The 25,552-nt window shown below is 39.4% G+C and overlaps 1 protein-coding gene across 1 annotated transcript in view; it reads left to right on the top strand.

Annotated features, from left to right (window-relative positions):
* Nucleotides 1–25,552, top strand: part of IRAG1 (inositol 1,4,5-triphosphate receptor associated 1) — a 135,408-nt gene that overhangs the window by 86,275 nt on the left and 23,581 nt on the right. The window contains exons 19-27 of the mRNA XM_089521182.1: nt 450–520; nt 3,898–4,071; nt 6,279–6,356; nt 8,170–8,216; nt 10,666–11,253; nt 15,707–15,785; nt 17,181–17,304; nt 19,895–19,925; nt 24,390–24,530. Coding sequence (XP_089377308.1) covers nt 450–520; nt 3,898–4,071; nt 6,279–6,356; nt 8,170–8,216; nt 10,666–11,253; nt 15,707–15,785; nt 17,181–17,304; nt 19,895–19,925; nt 24,390–24,530 — 1,333 coding nt within the window. The remainder of the gene's footprint in view (nt 1–449; nt 521–3,897; nt 4,072–6,278; nt 6,357–8,169; nt 8,217–10,665; nt 11,254–15,706; nt 15,786–17,180; nt 17,305–19,894; nt 19,926–24,389; nt 24,531–25,552) is intronic.

The raw sequence follows: 25,552 nt of genomic DNA, 5'->3' as shown, positions 1-25,552 counted from the left end.
TTATGACTGGCTTTCATTTGGATCTTACCATGGTCTGGAAATTGTTTCATACAGTGGAGTTTTAAATACACACACACACACGTTTGGACAGTAATTAATTCAGCTTATTTTGTTCGTACACTAAAAAGAAGAGCTGAATTTTTGCATACTCATAAAGAGAGAATATGACCCATTTTTGGTGTTCCAGTTCCACAAGCATTAGGACACATATGCTTTACTTTCTATAAAGCAGTAATGTGCACATCTGGGCCCACATTAATGTCTAGATTGGGGTGACAATTCAGTTGTTTATGTCAATCAGAGGCAGAAATGTTGAATGTGATACAAATCTATGTATAAAACATTAATTTAGGTTTAATAATTCTATATTAATTCAGCCTCTATCAATTTATATAGATACTTATTTTGTGCAAGAGTGTTTCCTTCTTGTTATGTCTTTCCCCTTCCAGATCTGTTAGTCCTCATCTACGGCATTCTAACAGAAATACTAGGACAACTGCTAGCTCACTGACATCTGTGGGTACGAAACAAATTTTCTAATGTCTGTTTGTAGTGTGGTTCATTCTTTAAAAGTATATTTACCAATATGCTGACAAAATTTTCAATATTACAGTGGTCCCCCGGGTTACGAAATTAATTCGTTCCGCTGCCCTTTTCGTAACCCGGAAGACTTTCGCAAGCCGAATTGCCATAGGCGCTAATAGCGAAAGCCGCTTTTTGGTGCGAAATAGCGCCGAAAAGCACCAAAAGTTTTTTCGTAACCCGAAAAAACTTTCGTAACGCGGAACAGTTTTTTTAAATTATTTTTTTTCGTAACCCGGGAATTTCGTAAGGCGGTGCATTCGTATCCCGGGGTAGCACTGTATTTGATGAAAAAGTATTGGTTTGTGTTTAGTAAAATACAGCAGGACCTCGGTATCCACAGGGGATCTGTTCTGGACAGCTCCCCATGAATACCAACATTTGCACATGCTCAAGCCTGCGTTGTCCCCAGTGGCAGTGTATGCATGCAGCCGTGCTGCCTTTAAGGTGAAGTCCTGTTCCTAATGGTGGTGTGGCCACATGCACATACTGCCACTGGGGACAATGGGGGCTGTCCCTAATGGCGGTGGGGCCATTGAAATCTTGCAGGCCTTTCCAGATTAGCTTTTTTAGACTAGCCTCCTTCCCACTAACATCTTTGGCCCCATTCTCTCCCCCCCCCCCCCCCGCCCAGGAAAATGACATCTCTCTCCCTCCAATACTCTACCCACAATTTTATTGGCTTCCTAACAGGAACACTTTTTAACTTATTTCATTGTTTAATTTCTTTTTATGTTTTTGATCAGTGTTTTACAACTGGGGGAGGGCTGGGATGTGGAGTTGTTTCTTTTAATTGTAATTTTATTTCTATTATGTTTTACTGTTACTATGTTGCTATTATGTTGTAATCCACCTTGATTCCCTAGGGGAAAAGGCAGAATAAAATTGTTGTTGTTGTTGTTGTTGTTGTTATATTATTGAAAGGGCAAATACAGTGGGACCTCGGTGTCTGTGGACTTGCCATCCGTGGATTTGAGCATCCACATACAGCAAGCCTGTGTTCTCCCCAATGGTGGTGTATGCATGTAGCCACACCGCCATTAGGGACAGTCCCACTCTATTTGCCCTTGCAAGATTTTAAAGACCCAGGAGATTATCACACAAGTGGGAAAGGGGCAAGGAAAAGGTATGTGTGAGGTATAATCATGCAGTGGCAGGAAAAAAAATTGCACAGCATCACACTTATCTGGGGCTTCTCCCATGAAGACCCCAGAATGCTCCAGCAACAAGTCATTCACAGGGAAGTCCCATGAATTAGTTCTCAGTCGTGAGAATGAAGCATGACTGGGCAAGTGCGAAAGGACATTATCACACAGGGAAAATCGGGGTTTAAACAGCCATTTTCTCAGGAATGTCATGCAATTGAGGTGAAGATTTTCACATGGCATTGCAATTAAAGATGACTTATCCTGGGAATAACCAGGGAATAACTAGCAAGAAATAATAATAATAATAATAATTTGTTTTATTTATATACCACTATTCCAAAGATCATAACGGTGAACAGCAAGTAAGCAAGCAAATCATTCACAAGGAAATCACATGCAACTTTCCTGGGAAAATGACAGTTTAAACCCCCAATTTCCCCCACCTGTGGTAAATTCCAAAGTGAATGGCATTTCATTCTCATCATTAGAGAAGCATTTACCCAGAATGCATTTTGCCGGCAGCATTTTCTTCTCATGAGTGCAATCAGTGTTTTGGTGTATTTAGGTCTTATTTGTAAGGCACAAATTTGTTTTCACTGGCTGAAAGCAATGCGCAAATTTTAATTTGACTTACTTTATGGTGTGGAAGGGGCACAATTGGTGTGGACATGTGCTGTTGCACCAAAATGGCACATGCACAAAACAGCCATAATAACTTTATTGATGGATATGTGCAGAATGCAGTCACGAGAGTCTTTGGCTTCTGTGTTGCCATTAGCCTTCTATTGTGTTGATGTGCGAAAATATTGACTGCTATAGCGGTACTGTCACTTTCTCTTCCAGTGCCACAATTGGTGCTGAGCTGGATCTCGTGTGATAATCTCCCAAGGCACAATAAAGCCAGCTTCCAAGCCAAAGTAATGTTGGAGGACCTCCAAATGGCACTCCAGCCAGGAACTGGGGTTATTCAGATAGTCAAAATAATCCCAGTAGAATGTGGGTTGAATATTTTTTTCTTCACATGCATTTCAAATCCATCCAATTAAGGGGGTGAGGGGATGCCAGAAAACCCAATTTAACCTGGGATAATCAATCTCAAGTTTTTTTCTGAGTTTTCCTAAAAGATTCACGTTGTTGGCTGTGTGAATAACTTATGCAAATAGACCTGGGATGAACCAGAATAAAACTGTGCATGCCTTGGAGGTGCTTCAGATACATCCACATCATTGACTCTATCTTTATTCAAGTGCAACAGAACTCACAGAGATGAGGATAGATTAGGTTCAGATAAAAAAGTAGTGTGAACAACAAAACTAGAGTGTGTTAATGAGATTATTCAGATAGTCACACTAAAATCAACAATGTCTCAATAGGGCTCAGGTGTTAGTAGGTTGTCTGGCTGAAGCTTTGTTGTTAGGGGCATGGTCCTGACTCCTGCCAAAAACCAGATGATGGGGGGAACATCCACCTTGTACTTTCTCATATCTTCTTTAAAGGGCAAAGCTATGCAATTCTTTTTCATTTGCCAGATGTGCAATGCCATCTTTGCTACAGTTTCTCACACCTAGTATGTGTTATTGTAGCTAGTTCAGCTTCTTAGGAAACAAAATAAACAGTAAAGATGATGATGATGATGATGATGATGATGATGATGATGATGATGTGTCCTTCATACAAAATAATGAAGCTACAGCTACAGTTAACACAGTTGCTACAGTGTGAGATGTAGTAGGCCAATTGTATAGGTATTGAAATAAATAACAGTTCCTTCAAGGTCAGCTCTATTATACAGTTTGTACCACTTCAGCATGTTACTTGACACAGAACTTGTAAAAGTCTCTTATTTGTTAGGAAACTGCTAAGGAATTCTGAGAGTTCTCATCCAAAAAGTAACTCTCAAGTTCTAATGTTGACTATACTTAGCACTATATTCATTTAATTCCAATCCATGCATCAGTCAAAAAAGTGTATCCCTTTCAATAAGATCATAATGCTCATCTTTCTTTATACCCCACATTTTCCCCAATATTGGTACTCAACGTAGCTTGCAAATTAGAATGATTAGAATATACTTAAAAACATACAAAAAGGCAGTATTGAATCAGAGTTAAACTATTAAGAATATTAAAAGTTGAACCAATTATAATGTCAATTATTTCACTTTTAGACAATGCAGGCCATGTAATTGACCTGGTGAATGACCAGCTCCCTGATGTTAAAATATCTGAAGAAGACAGAAAGAAGAATCTTGAATTATTAGAAGAAGCAAAGAGGGTGAGTGAGAGATTCCTCACACGCAGAGGAAGGAAATCAAGAAGCAGCCTTTCAGAGTCTCCCACAGGTACATGTCGCAGAATTTAAGGTTTAAAAATTTAAACTTTAAGACACTGAATATTTTATTTTATTTTATTTCCTCTCTCTCTCCCTCCCTCCTTCTCTCCTCTTTTGTGGAGGTGATTATTACTTATGGATATCCATTACAGGCTCATAATAACTCTACCCAGTGCATTGGTAGATGTGATGTTGTTAAAGTAGCCTTGTTCACATACTTTGGGCTCTAACTTGCCACATCTGAACTGGATTGGCTAAGGAGTAAATTGTTAACTGCCATCAAGTTTTTGGCTTATAGCAACCCTATAAATAAGAGACCTCCAAGTCATCCTATCATCAACAGCCCTACCCATGTCTTGCAGACTCAGGGCTGTGGTTTCCTTGACTCTGTCCATCTGTAATGGGGTCTTCCTCTTTTCCTTCTGCCTTCTACACTGCAAAGTCTTTTCTAGCAAGCTTCTAACAAACAAAACAAACAGCTTCATTTATATACTGCTTCATACTGAACTGTGTCTAAGCTGTTTACAACTGTAAGCTACTTGCCCCCAACAATCTAGGTACTCATTTTAGCGACCTCGGAGGCTGCAAGCCTGAGTCAAACTTGAGCCCTTTCACTGGTATTGAACTCACTGGTATTGAGTGAGTGGCTGCAGTACATTTAACCACCGTGCCACCAGGGCTTTGTAGTAAGCATGTTTTCTCATGATATGTCCAAAGTGCATCAGTCTCAACCTAGGGGCCGAACAGATGGCCCTTTTATGCCACCTTCCAGGTGGCTTTGGAGTGCGGCATTTTGCTCTGATCTTTAAGCTGCCTGGAAACTGGGTAGCTGCCCAGATATGGATAGCTTCAAGATGCTCCAGTGGCACAGCAGGGCACTTTTTGCCAGCCAAAAAAGCAGCAGATGGAGCAAAACAGACTGGCAAGAAGGGGTGGCTTGAAGCCGCCTCTTCTGAACACAGATTAGGACCATGGCACATACATGCCATGGCCCCAATCTGCCTTGAAGCAGCCAAAAAAAGAGCCAGCTTCAAGAGGCTCTGGCAGCGTGCAGTGTGTAAACACAGCACCACCAGAGGGTCTTGAAGCTACCCACATCTGGGCAGCTTCCCAGCTTCTGAGTGGCTTCAAGATGTCATTTGAGCATGCAGCATCAAAACACTGTGCTCCGAAGCAACCCAGAAGGCGGAATAAAAGGGATGTCTGTTTGGCCCTGATCTTATCAGCTTCTTTTTCGGCCAACTTTAAGGCAAATTCTGGCTGCAGTGTGTGTTCGTTGTGGCCCCAATCCATCTTCAGAAGGGGCAGCTTCAAGCCACCCTTTCTTGCTGATCTGTTTTGCTCCTCAGTCATCTTAGCTTGTAGGAAGAGGTGAGGCTTGATTTTCTCTAATACCCATTAATTTGTCTTTTTAGCAGTCCATGGTATCCACGTAAAATATTGAATAAGATAACTGTGTAAAAAATCTCCAAGCAAGACCTATTTTTACAGAAGGAAAGGAAACTGCCTAGAGCTGTAGGTAGGATTTGTGGATTTACAGCACTCATGAAAGTGATAGTGACCTTTATGCAGCCAGGACATGTTTCTCCTCCCATCTGAGATGGAGAATAGAACATTGCCTTCCCACATGCAGTGCATTGGGCAACCACCCCTACATCACTCCCATGCAGCAGTAGAGGCACAGCCAATTGCTGGACATTGCCTACTTAAGAATTAGGCTTCTCACCCCACCAGAGGATGAGACAATGGCAGAGGACCCCTTTCACATCCTAGACCTAGAGCCACAGAAAATTTGACAGAGGAGACAAAGAAAACTCAGTGTTGACTCCTAGACAAAGGCATTGCCACACACCATTACATGAAAAGGAGTACATTGTGATGGCTGTGCATCCAAGCTCTGGATGGCTTCTTGTAGCAGCAGTCCTTCATAGCAGCAGTGCTCTTCCTAAAGTGGAGGGGAACAATGAATGTGCTACTCATATTCCATTGCTGCCTGAGGCAAGAGCCTCATCCATCCACATGTGTCACCTTGACCTGTCTTTATAGCTAAATTGCTCTTCTCACTCTTTCCCTGTTCCATCTTCTTCACACATCATGGTGCTATTTTTATATCTGCTGCAGGTTTAATTTCACCCTTACTGCAAGTTCAATAACTGTCTCTCACAAATGAACTGTGCTCTGTTATGTTTTAACTAAATTTAACTTAATTTAATACAGCCATATCCCCAGCGCTTAGTCCCAGTGAGACACCTGCACCATCCCGAAGCAACTCTTTCACACTTTCAAGTCCAACAGGTAAAATCAATTAGCGCTGCATGTTTTAATCTGAATTTTATTCTCTTACATTAGTTGGACAATCATGGGGAATCATCAAAAAATCTCATAAACACATTTTCCCCAAAACAGTACATTAATAGGATTCTTGCACAAACAAACAGGGAGAATTGCAACAGTATGTGAGAGTAAAAAGAACCCAGCATCTTATTTCTGAGAATAAGTGAGAAGTTTCTAGAAAGCTAGAAAGCAGGCCTTACTGAAAAGCTACCTAGGAGGCTCCATTGCCTGCAATAACAATTACAGTAGCTAATAACAGATTTACCTGTTTCAAGACTGTGTCTAAACTCTCTTTACACTGTAAAGTCGAAGGCTTTCATGGCCGGCATCCGTAGTTTTTTGTGGGTCTTTCGGGCTATGTGGCCATGTCCTTACAGAGTTTATTTCTGACGTTTCGCCAGCATCTGTGGCTGGCATCTTCAGAGAATGCTTTGCCTGGAAAAATGGGTGTATATATACTGTGTGAGCCTGGGAATGCAGGAGTGATTTGCATGTGTATTGTTCAGTGTTGATGGCTGGCCTCAGCCTGGGAGGCTAATGCAAACGAGGATTAATGTCTGCTAATTGGTGATCAATTATCTGCTGGGAAAGCCCCTGACTCTGAATGGTTTCCCATTTGCATTTGCTGAGTCCTTATTTTGCTGTTCTTCAGGACTGGTAGCCAAATTTTGTTCACTTTAAGGGTTTCTTCTTTCCGGTTGAAATTATCCAGATGTTTGTGGATCTCAATGGCTTCCCTGTGTGTCCTGACATGGTAGTGGTTGGCATGGTCCAGAACTTCAGTGTTTTCAAACAGTATTTTATGCCCAGGATGGTTTGTGACATGTTCTGCTACTGCTGATTTTTCTGGCTGACCCAGTCTGCAGTGTCTGTCGTGTTCCTTGATTCTTGTTTGCACACTGCGTTTGGTGGTCCCGATGTAGACTTGTCCGCAGCTGCATGGTATGCGGTAAACTCTTGCGGCTGTGAGAGGGTCTCTCAGTCCTTGGCTGAGCGAAGCATTTGCTGGATTTTCTTCGTCGGTTTGTAAAACATTTGAAGGTTGTGCTTCCTCACCACTTTGCCTATTCTGTCTGTGACTCCTTTGATGTATGGTAAAAACACCTTCCCTTTGGGTGGCTGCTTGTCTTCACTTTCTCACGTCAGAAAGAAACTCTGCTAGAACATGGCCACGTAGCCCGAAAGACCCACAAAAAATTCTCTTTACACTCCTCTAACACAGTGCCTATTGCCATATCTTTGTGGTATTGAATGCCACGATCTATGTATTCTCATTTTTAAACATCTTAATAAGCCACTGTACAAAAACATATTGAAGCAATTTAAAAAATTACACACAACTATCTGCTAAACCAAATATTGTATCTGAAAGAAATCAATTTATCATTTCCAAAGTCCATCAGCGAGAGATGTGTGGCCTACCTACAGAATATTAACAGGGTGGAGGCTTTAACAATCTTTCTTTAGGCAAATTCATTAGTACAGTGACTCCACCAGGGTAGAGGCTAACCTTGCTACTTCATAAAAAAGACTCCTCAAGAAATCTTTATTGCTGCAGCATTTGGGATGATATATTATATGATGCACAAATTACCATAATATGAGTCCTACAATCCAGGATATGTTGATTTTGTTCTGGATTATTGTTACTCTGTTAGAATTGCTCTGTTTTGTGTCTGTTGTAGTAGCTATATCATATGGATGTGGGTTGTTTGGCTCATATGTACTAATATGTGTAGCAATGGTTTCATCACTTATTCTTTTCATATTGTAGGGTCTGATCCATGTGCACCCAATCTTGGTTCAGTGTCTCCACTACAGGTAAGAATACTTTAAGATTTTTAAATGGTTGACTACTGATATTGCACAATGAGTTAGGAGAAGCTGCATATTACTTTGGTAGAACTATTTTGTCAACTGATTTAACTGTTTTTGTTTGCTGATTGTTCTGCAATCATCTACCAATATTCCCCCAATATCTTGCATCTGGTTTCAGAGTCTAACTAGAGGACCAGAACTAAAAATAAACTGGAAGGTCTTTTGCAACAAAGAGTTAAAAGATAGATGGAGGATTTAACATCCTATCTTCTCCTATAAATTATCCCTTTCAACTGCCCTCTTAGCTACTGCATTCATTTTCAAGGGAAATGTGGGGCTGGGAACCTTAAGTTTGTCCCGTAACATGTACTTTGCCCTTTCAAAAGCGTTATGAGCATGGATAGGCAGAAATCTATTTGCTGTAAGCACTATCCAAGTGTTCTGGACTTATGTTCAGCATGGAAGATAAAACTGAAGTCAGTTGTATTTTCATCATTATCAGCACTCATCATAAACCTGAGGCTTTAATATCACTTATTACTGCATCTAAAGAAGTGGGTTTAGATCGATGAAAGCTCATGCTAAAATAAAAGCCAGTTAGTCTTAAAGGTGCTGCCACATTCCTTTTTTATCCCACTCCCTTCCTCCTTTTTATTTTGTCATTATCATCAGCTTTATTTATATCATGTGGTTATTTTTTTTATAAAACTGGGAGTCAAGATCTGTTACAGATTAAAACAAGTAGAATATAGCTGAAAACATAGAAAATATCATTAAATTAGAGTTAAAATAATAAAGCACCTTCTTAAAAGTACCTTTTAAAAACAAACTTTCCGTTCTAAAAGCCTATGGGGCAGGGAGGCTTTCCCCAGATGGAAGAGCAGCAAGTGGGGAGAGGGGGGGGAATTGTGACCTCCCTGGGAAGGGAATTCCAGAGCCTAGGGTCAGCCACTGAAAAGGCCCTATTTTGCATTCCCTCCAGCTGAGCCTGTGAAGGCAGTGGGACTGAGAGAAAGATCTCTCTTGAGAATCTCAGAGCTCAGGCAGATTCACACGGGGAGATACACTAAAATGGCCCTCTCTTCTAGACCCGAGAATTCCAGAAGGAAATATTTGATGAGGTGTAAGACATATTTTAATAATCCAAACAAGATATTACCAAATGATCATGAGTCTACTCTGTCTAATTAAGATCAAAATTGGGACATTAGCCTAGATTGATTTAAAAAAAGAAAAACACACCTCTAAGACATCAGGCTCAACTGTACCTCTAGTGTCAATGACAGATCTGAGAGTACTTCTGAACTACAAACTACAAAGTGAATACCACACAGCCTGAAAGGTGAACCATCCACAGACAGTTATCTCCTCTTATCCTGTGTGGATAACTCATGTCTTGGTTATTGGCTTTCAACTAAACCATTACCTTGCCCAAGCACTAATTCAGAATATCCATTATCTTTATTAGATGAAAATGATGAGGCACAGCTGGATATCAGGGGACAACAGAGAGCCTTGTATAACCCCTGGAATAAGTGTTATAGAGGAGCATATTATAATAATAACCTATTACAATTTTCTGGAAGAGACCATCCACAAAAGAGGGGAAGCATTGCAATGCAGTGTCCCCACATCTTAATCCAAATAGCCTCTTAGGAGGAAACCAGGACTGTGATATCAAAAAATCACTGACGAATCCAGGAAAACCAACAGGGCCCTGCTTCTCCTCTTCCTTTCTCAGTATAGGGTATCTATTTCTATTCCAAAAGCAGGTCTGAAGTTGGATTGGAAATCTAGAAAATCAGTTTCAAAATAATCCTCTTTCTGCAAAAGAGTTTAAGTTCAAGGTGTGTATTCAGAGACAAAAGACAATATACATATATTTATTCAAGCTACCTAGGAAACTTCTGAGCTGTATCCAAATTTGTCACAGCGTTAACTGAAACAAGGAAAGAGTCTGTAGAATATGTATGCATCTTGACCTTTATAGCACATCCAAATTATCCAGGGATTAGTTTCATTGAACACTACCAGTCTTTATTTTGGAGTGAGCAAGTCATGAATCATTTGAGTAGTGTGCAGCAAGCTTAGTTGTGTACATAATTTCTTCATCATTACTAAGCAGATTCAATAAAGCACTTATAAATATATCTAACTGAAGAGACTTGGTCACATTATAACAATATCTTTCACTGGTTCAGTATAAAAGTTTCTTGGTTTAAGCACTTGGTTTAGACATTATTAAGCACTAACTGGTGGTATGTGCAATTCTAGGAAATAGCTACTTCCACTAAACTTCAATAGGAGGTTGGCTGGAGAAAAATAAATGCAATTTGTTTTTGCATTTATCATAAAAGCATTGCTGTTGGTGATTTTAAAAAAAGAAGCTAGAGTTTTTAAAATGGACTACATGTGATATTATACTATTTCATGATAAGCATCCTTTTTTCAGAATACTACAAAAGGATTAACTGAGCAAAAGGAGAATGATCAAAGAAAGATTTCTGAGGAAAGACTGAGTCCTTGCACAACTAATGTGGAAAGCCCAAAAGAGAAGCTATCTGAACAAAAGGAGAACTTTGATCCACATAAAGTTATGGAAAATCCGTCCAGGTCCTGCCCTTCAGGTACTGATGTCAGTAGAGTATCTCTAAATAGGAATACAACCATCTGTGAAAATGAACTTGGAAAGCTATTCCCTAAAAAACAGAATGACTCTCCTTTCAAGGCTCCTCTACAAGGACCAGGGATGGTTACAGTGGATTCAAAGTTTAAGGGTCCAGTTCCCCTACTGAAGGATTCAAAGGGTTCTTGTAAAACAGAATCTGGTACCCGCCCTCCTCTACTACGAGCTGTTTCATGGGAACATGCAGAACCTGGTAATATAGAAAAAGCACCTTTTAAATCACCATCTGAAGATGATAATTTTTTCCCCATTAGTAATAAATCTAGCAACTTATCTAACAAAACTTCAGCATTCAAAGACCTTCAAATACAAGTCCAACCAGTTCGAATGCAAAAATTGACGAAGCTCAGAGAGGTGAGTTCCTATAAAATTACAAAAGAAATGTTCTATCTAACCATGTTTCTACGACTGTATGAGTTAGCAGGATTGTGCTGTAATAAAATAAGAAAAAAGAAAAATACATTTGAACAGTGGAAAATTACACACACACACACACACACACACACACACACTTTGCTGTCATATTTTCATTATAAGATAGCATCACGAATTTGAATGTATCAGATCGGTGGAGTTTGTAGGTAGATAGATGACAAAGGATTTCAGGCTAGAGAAAAAACTTTGTCAAAATGAATTACAGAAAATCAACATCTCTTGAATAGCCTTAATCATTACAACACTCTTCCACTCACAGCATCGAGATGTGAAGACTTTAAAGCTGAATTACTGGGCCGAGATGGCCATTCACACTGTTGATTATGAGGAGCCCAGTGGCACAGTGGTTAAATGCAGTACTGCAGCCACAAGATTGGGCTCCAAGGTTGATTCAGTCTTCCATCCTTTCGTGGGTCAATAAAATGAGTACCCAGCTTATTGGGGGCAATTGGCTTACAGATTGTAAACCGCTTAGAGGGTTCTGAGCTCACTGAAAAAAAGTATAAAAATGTAAATGCAATTCCTATTGCTATTGCGTGACACATCATTTTCTTTTCTCTAACATTTTTTTAACACAAGGAAAGACACTCTCTGAGAAGAGCCTGTGATCATAGAGATTCTTTCATCACACATAAAAGAGTGTAAAAGTTATTGTTGGGACTAAATGTCCTAAATCTTGCAACCAGTATGGCCCAGAACCATACTAGACTGGGGCATTCTGGGAACTATAAACCAAAAAAGTACTCTTTCCAAGCTCTTTCGCAGTACAGGCAGTTCTAGGTTATGGGGACATTCAGAGTTTACTTATAATACATATTGTACTTATCTGAACTGATCTATAAATAAAAATACATTGTGACTGAATTTATCACTGAGTATAGAAATCTTCCCACATGCCATTATTGTTTGCTTCCATAAATTATTTGAATAACCTAATACATCACAATTTTAGCACACTATATGCTGAAATTAGCTATCCAAACCAATATATATAGCTTTAATGTACACTGTTCTTAATAATTATAAAAGTATCAGGCAATATGCCTTTCAGTATCAGTTGCTGGAAAACAAAAACAGAAGGGTATATGTTGCTCAAATCCTGTTTGAGGATTTCCCACAAACCATTAGTTGGCCAGAGTGACTCAAGAATTTTGGACTATTTAGGCCTTTGGTTTGATCTAGCTTCTTCTTAATATTGAATTAGAAGGCATTTTTTTTTTCAGTAATGTAAAACTGGAATGTAAAACCTGAGAGCTAGTCTGGTGTAGTGGTTTGGGCACTGGACTACAACTCTGTGAGACCAGGATTCAAATCCCCACTCAGCCATGGAAACCTACTGGGTGACCTTAGGGGAAATGATACTCTCTCAGCCTCTGAGGAAGGCAAAGGCAAACCTCCTCTGAATAAAACCTGCCAGGAAAATCCTATGACAGGGTCACCATGAGTCAGAATTTACTTGAAAGCACAGAACAACAAGCACTGGAAACGGTATGCTTTGGATGCTTAAAAATGAAAACTGTGGAGTGACTAACTGTTGCTGTAAGAGAAACATTGGTGGCTTCTGCATTGTATGTTATAAAGGTGACCACAAAATATACTATTAATGTATTTTAGTCTCAAATAAAATATGCAGTATATAAACAGGAAGGAGCTGATGAACTGGCCTGTCACCTCTCAAAGTAATACTTGGGAATGAAATAACCTATTTCAGTCTCTTTGGATATTTTCTTACATCCAGAAAAGCCCTTCCTTCCTGAGAATACAACAACAAATCTTACAGTATATGAAACATTGTCCCTGCCTATTCTTTTTCATGTTGTTTCTTGTTGCTTTTAGCACTTTTGTCCCCCAACAAGGCAAAGCATATCACATTATCATCTATTGGTCTCCAGCAAACCAGTTCTGTATAATCCAAATTGTCTATATACATAAAAGTAAAGGAAAAAATCTGGTGGAAACTAATTGAAAGAGACTGAAAACAACTTTGGGACTTATGCTATGACCACAAAGCAGTAATTACCTTCTCCCTGAAAAAACACTGGTAGTTTGATACTTATATAAATGAAATGGAGTGGGAATAGGTGGTACATTTTTTCTTGGAGGGGCAAATGTTCTTAAATGCAGCTACAGTGCCCTAGAATATCATTGCAGTGCTACTAAGCCCTTTATACAAATGCTGCAGCTTTTCAGTGTATCATTTTAAGAGCTATAGAACTGGAAACTCTGGTCTCAGCAAGTATATAAACCACATACAGTGACACCTGTGCAGCACTACGTCCAAGCACTGAAAACCTGCAATTTTTACATTTTGTTAAAGCAAAATATGACATGTTGTTGGACACATCCAGTGGTCTCATTCAGTTGGCTCACACAGGCTTGTTGAATCCAGTTGTTAAAACTGTTAAAAGATGTGGAGGCTGGGAAGGTTAAAGGCCAGGAATAGTGAAGAGAAGCAGGAGGAAGAGAATGGCACAGACAAGGAAGACGGAGTCAGGGGGCGGGGGGGAGAGAGAACTGGATCTTCTGGGGTGTTGTGATGGAAACTGGTTATTAATAATTTTAAATGACACCACTGAATGCATCATTAGAAAGCATGTCAATATTTGAGAAAATTAATAGGAATTTATGGAAGAGCTCCATTTGAATTGCATGCAAAGTAAATCTATCCTGCATAGTCATGATCCTGATGAAAATGTCATGCCATGAGTTCTGTAAAGGCTCTGAAGGAAAGTCAAAGTCTGAAGATGTTCCCTCGAGATTCATCTTAATTCTAGCGTATATAAAACTAGAAAATGTGTATTTTATGATTAACCTAATTTGAATAGCATCTTGTCCAAAGACCCAGCTTCTGAAAATATAGCGATTAATGCTCAAACATCTCTTTTGTGCCCTTGGCATCCTGAAGGACACAATTTTTGTTGTATTTTACAGATGTATCTCAATATTATATTTTATTCTCAGTTCTGTAAGCAGCCCTGAGGTTTCATATTGAAGGGTAACCATATAATTCTGGCAAATAAATAAGTAAAGAATGTGATAGTCTTTCAATAAGAATAATCTGCTAACTCTCCATTGGCAATGAGTAATAAAATAAAACACCCAACTATAGCATCCCAGCATAGACAGAAATACTGCAGCTTGGCAGTTAATCTCCCCATAGTGTTTATATTTGGTGCAATTCAACAGGAGAAAAAAACCAAAAAACCGCCAGGCCCTTTTATTTTCAAGAGCTATAGTAGGTGATAGAATTTAAGGTACTGATCCCCACTCCAACTGGTAAAGGCCCTGTCAGATCTGTATTGGTAAAAATTATGTGTTTGTTCCTTTATTAAATAAAGATTAGTCTTACCAAGAAAGAAAAATTCTGTCAGGAGTCAGGGCAATTGGATTTGGAAATGGGAGAGCATGATGCCTCATGAAATCACACAAAAACCAGCCAGCATGTCTTATTATCAGTGCAGGTAGAATATGCAACTTGCATCATGCTGCTATCAAAAAATGTAATTTAGCCATTTTACCCTTTTGTGTTACTGAAAGAGATTAAAGAAGAGTGCATTAAATTCTAGTTGTTGCAGATGGTATATCACTCCTTCAAATGAGCCTGTTCTGGCTTTATCACAAAAACGTAGGTAACCTCTGTGACACTGAGCACTTCTGGCCATCTGAGGCTGGTGCAACTCTCTCTGGACAAGGATAGTTTGGCCACAGTGATCTGTACTCTGGAGGTTTGGCTACTGAAATGTATTATATCTAGAACTACCTCTACAAACTGTTTGGACTACATCATTTCCACAGGGAGAGGCGGGAAATATAAATATATTATTATTATTATTATTATTATTATTATTATTTGTTTAAGTTATGGCCTATAGCTAAATGGAACCTATTTGTCCATAGTTAAGTGGTTCATTTCTAGCTACTGTAAAAGTGAGTAGTGATGCTCCCTTTAAAACCCTGTACTACTTTGGATCTGGGAGCATTTAAGCTAGTCATAAATTGAGTCATCTAGGACTGCTTACTCTCCTGGCTTCTGCTTTAATGGACTTTTGGCATCAAAGAGGAAAGGCAGGATAAGAATACCAATAAAATTAATCATCATCATTTTTTTCACTTTTTATTGTCTTTTGCTGTTTCATTAATTTGGTGGCATTGCATTCACATTTAATATAAAGTGCACAATTGTGAACATTTTTTAATGTTAAAAGGTGGAGTATTAGCTCATACTGAAATGCTGCTAAATCCTACAACTGTTTGATTAGTGCTAGCTCCTTTGAGTTGCTATGTATTGAAATCACATTGCCTGCATTACTTTGTTCTGTTACTGAGAATGTTTATTTCAACCTTAAGAAATAATTTTTCACTTCCACATTAGGAGCATATATTGATGCGGAATCAAAATTTAGTTGGACTGAAACTCCCTGAACTCAGTGAAGCTGCTGAACAAGAAAGAGGTGAACTAAAATGAAAACTGATGAGAAAAATATATTTATGGTTCAGAGGGAAGTAGCTCTCCTATAGTGACACAACTCTTTTATGAGATTGAGGACTTTTACTAGCATACAGGTTGAGTCTCCCTAATTCAAAATTCCAAAATCTGAAATACTCCAAAAGCCAAAACCTTTTTTATAAGTGGTTGAGATAGTGACACCTTTGCTTTCTGATGGTGCAATGTACACAAATTTGTTTAACACACAAAATTTCATCATAGATATGGGAGGGGGGGAAGTACACTGTTGTGGCAAATGTGTAAGTGTATATTATATTCATTATGTGTGCCCTGGAAAACGGCACTAGGGGCTCCTCCAAACGGTCCAATACTTCTGGTAAATGTTGATGCTTCATTCCCTTCAGATTGTAAAAGGATGGGAGAAAGTCACTAAACTGTCCCTTTTGCCAAGTGGATTTTTCCAGCACAGCAAAAGGGATAGTTTTACAGCTCTCTCCCTGTCTTTTATGACCTGAACAGAATGAAAGCGCTTTGACATCATGTGGAGAAGCAAAAAGAAAAAATGCTTCACTGTTGCCATGTGTCGAGTTTGTTTTGTTCTAATTTTGTAAGACAAAATAAACTATTTATTATTAATTCTTAAACTATTTATTATTATTCTATTACTGTTGTTATTAATGATAGAGTTGGTTTTTAAACTAAAATTAGTATTGCTGTCATGTTTTATTGACTGTTTTTGGATGTATTTTAGGCTGTAATCTCGCCTCAATCCAACTAGGAGAGGCGGAAAATATAAATAAACTATTTATTAAAATACTTGCATTCTACTGATTGTGGAATGCCAATAGAATTAGAATTCACATACTTGAGGTCATTAAAACTATTGTTAATTTGACTATGGTATTTCTACTAGGTTTTTCTAAGGCAAATAGTATCCCAGCTATCCCTTTTCCAATCTTATTTAAGCATTTCTAATACTACAGGAGAATGCTATGTCACTATCATGTTGGCTAGCTGGAATTTATATTCAGTCAGAATTTTATGAACAGAATTTTCAGACTAACCTGAAATAACACTGAAATTGTATGTAAAAAGATCTTATAGCACCTTTGAGACGAACCAAAACAAAGATGTTGGCAGCATGAGCTTTCATAAACTTCAGCATACTTTCTCAGATGTATATAGAAATATAGAAATTCAGAAATTATTCTGAAATTGTTTTCTTAGTGAGCAGAACTCTTTTTCCATCCCCTGAAAACAATGGGATTATCAGAGGGAGAAGTTCCATAATGTGTTCCACAACGTTTGCTTGCTTGCATTGTATTAGTGAAACATGATTCCCTACAAAACAAATAAAATAAATAAACAACAATATATACATATATCATGAAATCTTTAGGATCTTCGCCAGTTCCTTTCTTACAAGAAGACGATGATGAAGTAAAGAGTAGATGTGATGTCATGCCGAACATCCCTGACACTCTTTTAAGAAAACTCCGTGTACACACATCTATTTCTGGAAGGTAAACCTATCTGTGGGAGGTACTTGTAATGTCATCTGAAATGTGTTATAAAAGTGATAGTTGCTCTCCATATCCATGAATTCTGCATCTGGAGATTCATCCATCCACAGTTTGAATATATATATATATATATATATTTCAAAAAGCAAATATTAATTTTTCAATTTGATATAAGGGACACCGTTTTACTATATCATCATATACACCATAATGGGACTTGAGTGTTCATGAATTTTGGTATCCATTGCGGGGGAGAGGGTCCCAGAACCAAATCCTAGCACATACCAAGGTACTTCTTCCTACAGAAATTATATGGCAGGGACTATGCCAGCCTTTCTTAACTGGGCATGTATCGCATGTTGTGTTGGACATGTGTTGCTCTGAACCCATAGCTATGCAGTCTGCTGCAGAAGGGGACTGTAGTCCAACACATCTAGTGTAGATACTTACTCTATACTTGTGTTCATGTGACTATGGCAGAAAAGAAATTGTGTGGTTTTAGTGTCCAAGTTGATCTGTAGAGACCAGCATTCATCCCCTTTCAACCATTAAGGTTACTGGGTGACCTTTGACCAACCATATTCTCTCACCCCAACCAAAGTAATGTTGTGAGGATAACATGATAACAACCATAGAACACAGGACTCATTTAGGGAAGCAAGGGGAAATGTAATAAAATAAGCTTGTATGTGTGTTTATAGCAATACTTTCTAAACTGTAAAACAAATTTGTAATCAGAAATTATTTTAACTTGCATAATGATGGAGAAAAGTCCACTTCTATGCTTTTGGCAGCAATAAAATTGTACTTTAAGCAGAAAATACAGTTAGTCAACTAACTCAAAATATATGTGACCTTGCATCCTGCCTGTACTAAGTATCTCTGGCAAGATTAAGGAAGCAGTATTTCCTGTTCACTTTTGCACTGTTTACTGCAATATTGGTAAATTATGCCATATCATGGACTTGTCAGCTTCTTAAGAAACGTGTTATCTTTCATGACAATACAGGAAATGAAAGAGCTTTGGTGAAGTTTATATAGCACTGTGCTGTAACAATAAATTAACATTATACAGATATTACCTCACATCTTGATAACAAAACTTTGTATTTGCCAAGGATCATACTGCACGCTTGCAAATGAATTCTGTTCCAGAACAAAGTCTGAAGAAAAAAACAAAACAAAAAAGTGACACAAGATAACAAAGTGCTTGTTTATCATCATCATCATCATCATCATCATTAACTATTATTACTCGACTTTTCTCCAAAAATTGGGACTCCAAGCAGAGTATTTTTGTGCAGGATCACGATTCTGGAAATAAACTTATTTAGGAGGATACCTAAAAACAATTGTATGTGTTATGATGACCCCATCAATTTCTGATGGTTTTCTTAGGCAAAGAATACTCAGAGACAGTTTTGCCAGTTTCTTCCTCTAAAATATAGCCTACAGCACCTGGTAGTTGTTAATGGTCTACCATCTAAGTACTAACCTGGTTGGTTGCTGACCCTGCTTAGCCAACTTCTCCCCACCTACCCAAGAAATGACACTCTTCTTGAGAGATGAAATTCTAATTTCTTTTTGGGGAGGCAGAGGAGAGGAGAAGCTGGCTTCTCCCTTTGCCCTGAAGAAATAGCTCTGCAATTGGGTTCCAAATTAAATTTAAGTTTAAAAAAGAAAGGCATGCTGGGTAGGGCATAGGGAATTGAGGCAGAATTAAAGGGGAATGAGGAAGACAGACCAAAGGGACTTTCAATGGAACAAAAAGCCCCCATCATGCTACTGAAGCATAGTGCAGTAATAAAAGCTCCAAAATTGGTATGTTTTTGTTCTCTTTTGATAACATGATTGCGGCAAGACCAAAGATTGTGTGACAAAATCTTAAGAGTATCAAGAATACTCCTTAATATTTGTACTACTGCCAAAAAAAGAGTACACTAACACTTGAGACATCCAGATGAAGAAAAGAACCACAAAATATAGTAGCTCCACTGCTTTTTATGCACAAAACATGTTTTACCCCCCTCCCCCCCCCCCGAAAAAATGCTTTCTGTGCAGAACAACTATGTGTAATTTTGCAAACATATTTTCTTAAAAGTACAAAGTCAACCTCAGAAATTGCACAGAAGCTCCCATATTTTTTTTTCTGAGCAGGGAGAATAGTATTGAAATTGTTTGTTCCTGCATGCAGAAATGAAATAAGAAATTTCATTTACATCCCTAATAAAAATACAGTGGGCCCTCTCCATACATGGGGATCCGTTCCTGATCCCTCCACGTATGGGGAAAAACATGTAAGCTCAAACCCCGTTGGTTGCAGTGAGGGAGCACTCCTGTGTTCAGCGCAGCGCACATGCCATTCCGCTCCTGGCAGCTTAACCTTCCACGTAAAGTTAAAGCCACGTACAGCATGGGCGTGCTGTAGCAGTTTAGAGTTTGTTTGACTTGTTGGAGCCCTTTTTTCGACTCTGTACTTGTGGCACATAAAAAACTGCACTACCACTGTATTAGATACTTACTGGATCTGCTGAATGCATGACCTATTATGTGTGCCCAAGCAATGTAACATTGTCTCTTTTTATTGCAGCTCTCCTGCACTTTCTGAAAGAGAGGTTGAGGTAAGCCCTTTTCTCGTGAAGAGTTTCAACACTATTTGCCATCTGGTTTTGTATGAAACTCATACAACCAATGTGGTGCTAACCAACATTTTATTAATATGCTTTCTTGGTCTCCAAAAAACTGTGTTTTCCATTAAAATAAAATGTCTTTAATACTCTTTTGTTACTTTACTAATGAATAACAGGATAGCTTGAGAAAAAAACAGAAAGAAACAGTTTGACCTGCAGTACTGTGGTTTTGACAAAGCAATCAGTTCTGTTTTCCTATTTGGATTGTTGGATAGGATTTCTAATAAACAAATATCAAAAGAATGAAAGGTTTTTATTGTTTGGTCAAAAAAAATATTCTATGAATAAATGCTGTCCCAGAGAAAGTACTGTCATAAGCTCTTTGCATACTTAGTATGAACATGGCAGCAGCTCCCTTGACCAAACAACCATAATACTGAAATTGGTTTCTGATTTCTTATTCAAGAGGGATGAATAACTAGTCTGAATAAGGAATTGGTGTGCTGCACACATACCTAGCAGTTTACCTCATGCAATGCTCATGCCGACCTGGGCATGGGATGGAATCGGGCTGGATGGGTTAAAACTGATTTTTCCACACGCAAATTGCTCCTGCGCTGCCACATACTACTTTTCCGTAGTACCAAAATTGGCTACAAGAGCACTGCTGGAGGACACGTGATGGTTGGGTGGCAGTTCAGCAGCAATTTTGCATGCAGTAAAATCATTTTAACCCATTCCAACCTGATCCCGTCCCGTGCCCAGGTTGGCATGAAAATTGCATGCGATAAACTCCTTAGTCAGCTCACAGTCTACTTTGATAGAGTTTAAGCCAGTAGTGAGTAGCGCTCTCTCACACACGACGACTTCTCTTGAAACCAAAGTTGTCTGGCCTTACCTTAATGAATAAAAACCTCCTACAATTGACACTCTGCATTCACAGATTCTTTATCCATGGATTCAACATCCATGGCTTGAAAATATTAAGGTAGAAACAGACAGAGAGAAAGAGACAAACAGAGAGACAGAGATCCCAAAAAGCAAAGTTGATTTTGTTATTTTATATGAGGGACAACATTTTATTATGCTAATGTATTTAATGGGATTTGAGCTTCCATGGATTATGGTATCCAGGGGGAGTCCTGGAACCAGACTCCAACAGATACCAGCAAACTATCCCTCATGAAACATTATAGCATCATGTACATCCAAAGCTTTGTTGTGCATGGGTCACTGAGACAAGTTTCCCATTTAGTCTCCTTTGAATGTGGTGTATATTATTTGGGTTGTCTGAAAGTTCATTTCTATGTTGAATAAGAAATTTGGGATTGAAAATCAACTTCAGCTTCAACAGAATTAAGATGTTGATAGTTTCCCTATCACAACATTGCATTTTTTTTTCACATGTACTCTTGATCTATCTGTATTTAAGGTTATAACCTTATTTTTTAGCTGATGCAGCAGCAACAGGCACTTATCTCTTTCAGCAAAATGTTCTTAAATAGAAGCATATGTCTACTTCCCATGCCAAAACTACTGATTTTAAAAATCCTACGGAAAATCCCACCAGATAACCTAGGACCTTGCTGGTTTCTGATCTGTTTTTCATTTCTTTCAGGGCAGCCACTTTAACTGTCTGAGAATTTCTATAATTCCTCAGCATAGCATTAGAACATATATTTATGATGGAACTGGCTTCACCAAAAAGTGAAGTATACTATCAAAGAATAACACTAGTTTTGGGATGCTTGGTAAAAGATTTCTAAAATTAGCATTTACTTAAGCAACATTTTTATTCAGGTATGAGTGTTTTTTGGGTAACATGCTAAGCAAGCACTATTAGGGCCAAAAAAACTAGATGTGGATTGAAACAAGTTATTTTTAAATTAGTTATAAGTAAGGGAGATAAAACTTCTGGAACTCTGTTGAAAATGGTAATAGGATTAGCTACTATTTATGCAAGACACATTCTGTGTACTTTGCCTATGTTTGTTTTCCCCACTTTGGTCCACAACATTTTTGCAAGACCAAGGTTGGCTTTAAAGAAAACTTGATACTGACTGAAGTTATCCTTGTTTATTTTTATATTGATATTCATAGACTGTTTTTCATTCAAATGGGCCTGAAAGCAGTGAACAACAAAACCACTGTTACAAAAAATAACCAACATAAAAAAAACACCATCTAAGGAATACAGTGTCTGCAAAATGCAGAAAAGCAAAATTAGCAACAGAACCTACTGCTTTCGTCCAGCTATAACAATCAGAAACAAGGCTAACCAGTATTGAAAGCCCTTCAAATAAGACAATCATCTCTAGCTTTTAGAAGCCAGTAAAGAGGGGTCCACATGAACCTTCTGGGGAGGGAATTCTACAGTCTGAGTGCTCCAACCAAAATAGCTTTGTTCTGCATTCTGTTAGCTGTACTTTTGATGGCAGTGGGATGTGACAATGCTGGACCTGTCCCACATGCCTCCTTTGGATGTGTATGGGGGGACATTTACTGTTTAAACTGGGTTTTCTTGATTTCACTTGAGATTGCATGCTGCAGAGTAGGTTACAAATAAATAAACTCAAGGATTATGATAGTTAGCACTACTAATTCTCCTATCGTGTTGCCATAGAATTATTGTCTACTGGACAAAGAAACAGCAGTTTTTAAAAGCTGTGCGGAAGGGGAGGGGTAATGTTGCTGTTGCCATTCTTCTCCTTGTGCTGGATTAGGTTCTCTGAATCCACTGAGAAACCACATAAATTATGTTATGCTACCTGCAAAGGTTGTATTAATGGATCAAAATGCAAAAATACTGACCCTGCAGACTAATAGCAAAGCAACATTCATTTCATATCAGTCAAACTAAATATAATCAGTTGGCTCACTATAGGCCTACAGCATGACAAATGAAAGCAACTGATTTCTCCTTTGCTGCTGGGTTTGCTTTCCACGTAACTAGATATGGTCCTCCAATTTGGAAAACATGACTTACAGGTAGGGATGCCATATCCCGCCTGTAGGCGGGGCAATCCTGCTTTTGGGGGTCCTGGCCCGGTCCCGGTCCGGTTTCCAGGCAAGAGGGGGGATTGCCCCGCCCGCAGCCACCCACCTCCTCCTCCTCCTCCGCCCCCGTGCGCGCCCTGTATGGCCGCGGCTGCTCATGCAGCCAGCCGGCCATTTACTGTCTCCTCCTCCTCCGCCTTTCTAGCCCCGCGCGCAAGCAGGGGCGAGTGTGCGCTGCCGCCGGCCAGCCAGGGCCAAGACAAGCGCCCAGCGCGCGAGGCGGAGGCGGAAGAGGAGGTGGGTGGCTGCTGCCTGCCTGCTTCTGGTGCGCGGACGGGGAGCGCACCAAGGCAGGCGGAGGCAGAGAAGGAGGAGGGGCCTGCCTGCGCGCTCCCTGTCCGCGCACCAGAAGCCGGCGGCAGCACACACTCGCCCCTGCTTGCGCGTGGGGCTAGAAAGGCGGAGGAGGAGGCGGAGGTGGCTGCCTGCCTCTGCCACTGGAGTGCGCGGAGGGGGAGCGTGCCAAGGCGGCGGCGGAGGAGGAGGAAGGATGAAGGAGGAGGAAGGAGAGGAGGAAGGAGGGATGAAGGAGGAAGAAAAGGGGGAGGAGGAAGGATGAAGGAGGAGGAAGGAGAGGAGGAGGGATGAAGGAGGAAGAAGAGGAGGAGGAGGAGGAGGATTTCCATTCCATTTGTACAGGTTTGCTTTAACAATGATACTGGTGATGATGATGGTGGTGGTGGTGGTATTGATATCAGCAAGCCTGTGAGGTGATTTTTACAAACTCATGCGCAGTGAAGAAAAAACAAAGTCCCTTGACCAAGTACACACTTCTGAGAAGTATAGTTGGTGCGAGACACATGAAACTGAGGGCAAATCACTTCTTGTTAAACCAGCTTGACATATTCAGTATGCATAGCTATGTGAACCCATGTTCAGTGTGAAACCCAAAGAGTTTGGTTATGCAATAAGCCTCTGAAATATGCCAGAGATTACCATGTTAAGTAAAGCCATGTTCAATGCCCAAATGTGCTGTCCTGTGTTTTGGGATGGGGAGGGGGATGGTTTGGCCAGAAAGGGAAGTACATTTGTGCCATCTGTCTAGGAATAATGCCCAAATGTCCTCCATTTTGATCATGCCTAAGAAACATGCATTTATGTTAACATTTTTTTAAAAAGCAGCCATTTTTTCGTGTGTCCTCCATTTTTTAAAAAAATTGTCCTACATTTGAAAATTTTGCCCTACACTTCTCCTACATTTGTCCCAGTTTGGAGGTCCTGACTTATGGCAACCCTACTTACAGGGAGACTTGAGATCTGGCACTTACAGTATTTTCATTGAAGAAAATACACCAGTCTCTACCATTGTATTGAATGTCATGCAATGGTGTTACTTTTTGTATTTCACCATGATTGGTAAGCAAGATTCAATGAGTCTTTCCTTTTTTTCCTCAACAGAATGTATTTGTACAGCTTTCCTTGGCATTTAGAAATGATAGTTATACTTTGGAATCAAGAATTAACCAGGCTGAGAGGGAGAGAAATCTTGCTGAGGAGAACACAGAGAAGGAATTAGACCATTTTAAAGCAGCTATTACGGTAAGATTACCTGATTATCCCATAGCTGTGTAGAACTAGAATGTGCATATCATATTCTTTTTTAAAAAAACAAACGAACAGGCAAATGCATCAGAAATGCAGAATGAATGAAGGCAAAGATGGGATAGAGTTCATGCAAGGGAAAAATGACTTTGTTATAGCCATGAGTTGCAAGTTTGTACATTGTTTCAATCTTATGGAGAGAGTAAGTGGCAGACAAAAAGTTTAGACCTGTCTCCTCTCCCTGCCCCCCACCCCCACCCCAAAAGAAGCAGAGAAATAACAGGAACAAGTTTAGTAAAAGGTAGCCATGACATTTCAGTTGATTTCAGAGACTTTCCAGGGTGGGTAGTAGGACAGTCCTTACTCTGCCATAGTTCTTTCAGCTGAAGACCACTTATGAGTATGACCCATGTAGGAAACCATGGGGCTGCATGCTGTTTCTGTGTTGCAGCAAGAGTATGAGGCAAACAAAAACTTTAAATCTCAAGTCTGCCCCCCACAAAAGAGATGTGACAGGAGCAAAGCTAATAAAAGATGTCAGTAGAATTTCAGTTGTTGTCATATAGTCTCTTGCTTTGAAGTCAGGTCTGCCCTGAATGTGTGAAGCCAAAAGCCCCTACTTTGGCAGAGTTCTACCTCGTACTCTCTGTAATATCAAAATAAATAATATACAAACTCTCAACCTGTAGCTACATGGGTCAGAAGTGGTCTTCTGCTGAAAAATCTATAGTAGAGGGAGGAAGAAAGGGATGTCCTGCTACACAACCTTGGCAGGTTTCTTTGGGCCTTCTTCTACTAAAGTCTGTTTACTTTCTGGCAACAAAAAGAAAAATGTTGCTTTCCTAAAAATTATATGTAGGTGTTTGAGGCAATTCATAGTGGTGAGAAAAGTACCAAATAACATGTAGCATGTAAACTGGTTTCAAATATCATCATTTCCGATTAATAGTTTCTTCTTTGATTCTGTGGGAAATGCAGGGACATTGAAATTTTATTTATTTATTGAATATATATCCCAC

This window comes from Sceloporus occidentalis, unplaced genomic scaffold (assembly GCF_023333645.1).
Source record: "Sceloporus occidentalis isolate IW3139 unplaced genomic scaffold, rSceOcc1.0.p SCAF_4, whole genome shotgun sequence".
Taxonomy (NCBI): domain Eukaryota; kingdom Metazoa; phylum Chordata; class Lepidosauria; order Squamata; family Phrynosomatidae; genus Sceloporus; species Sceloporus occidentalis.
The sequence above is the reverse complement of the archived record's forward strand: the minus strand, read 5'-3'. Positions and strand labels throughout refer to the sequence as shown.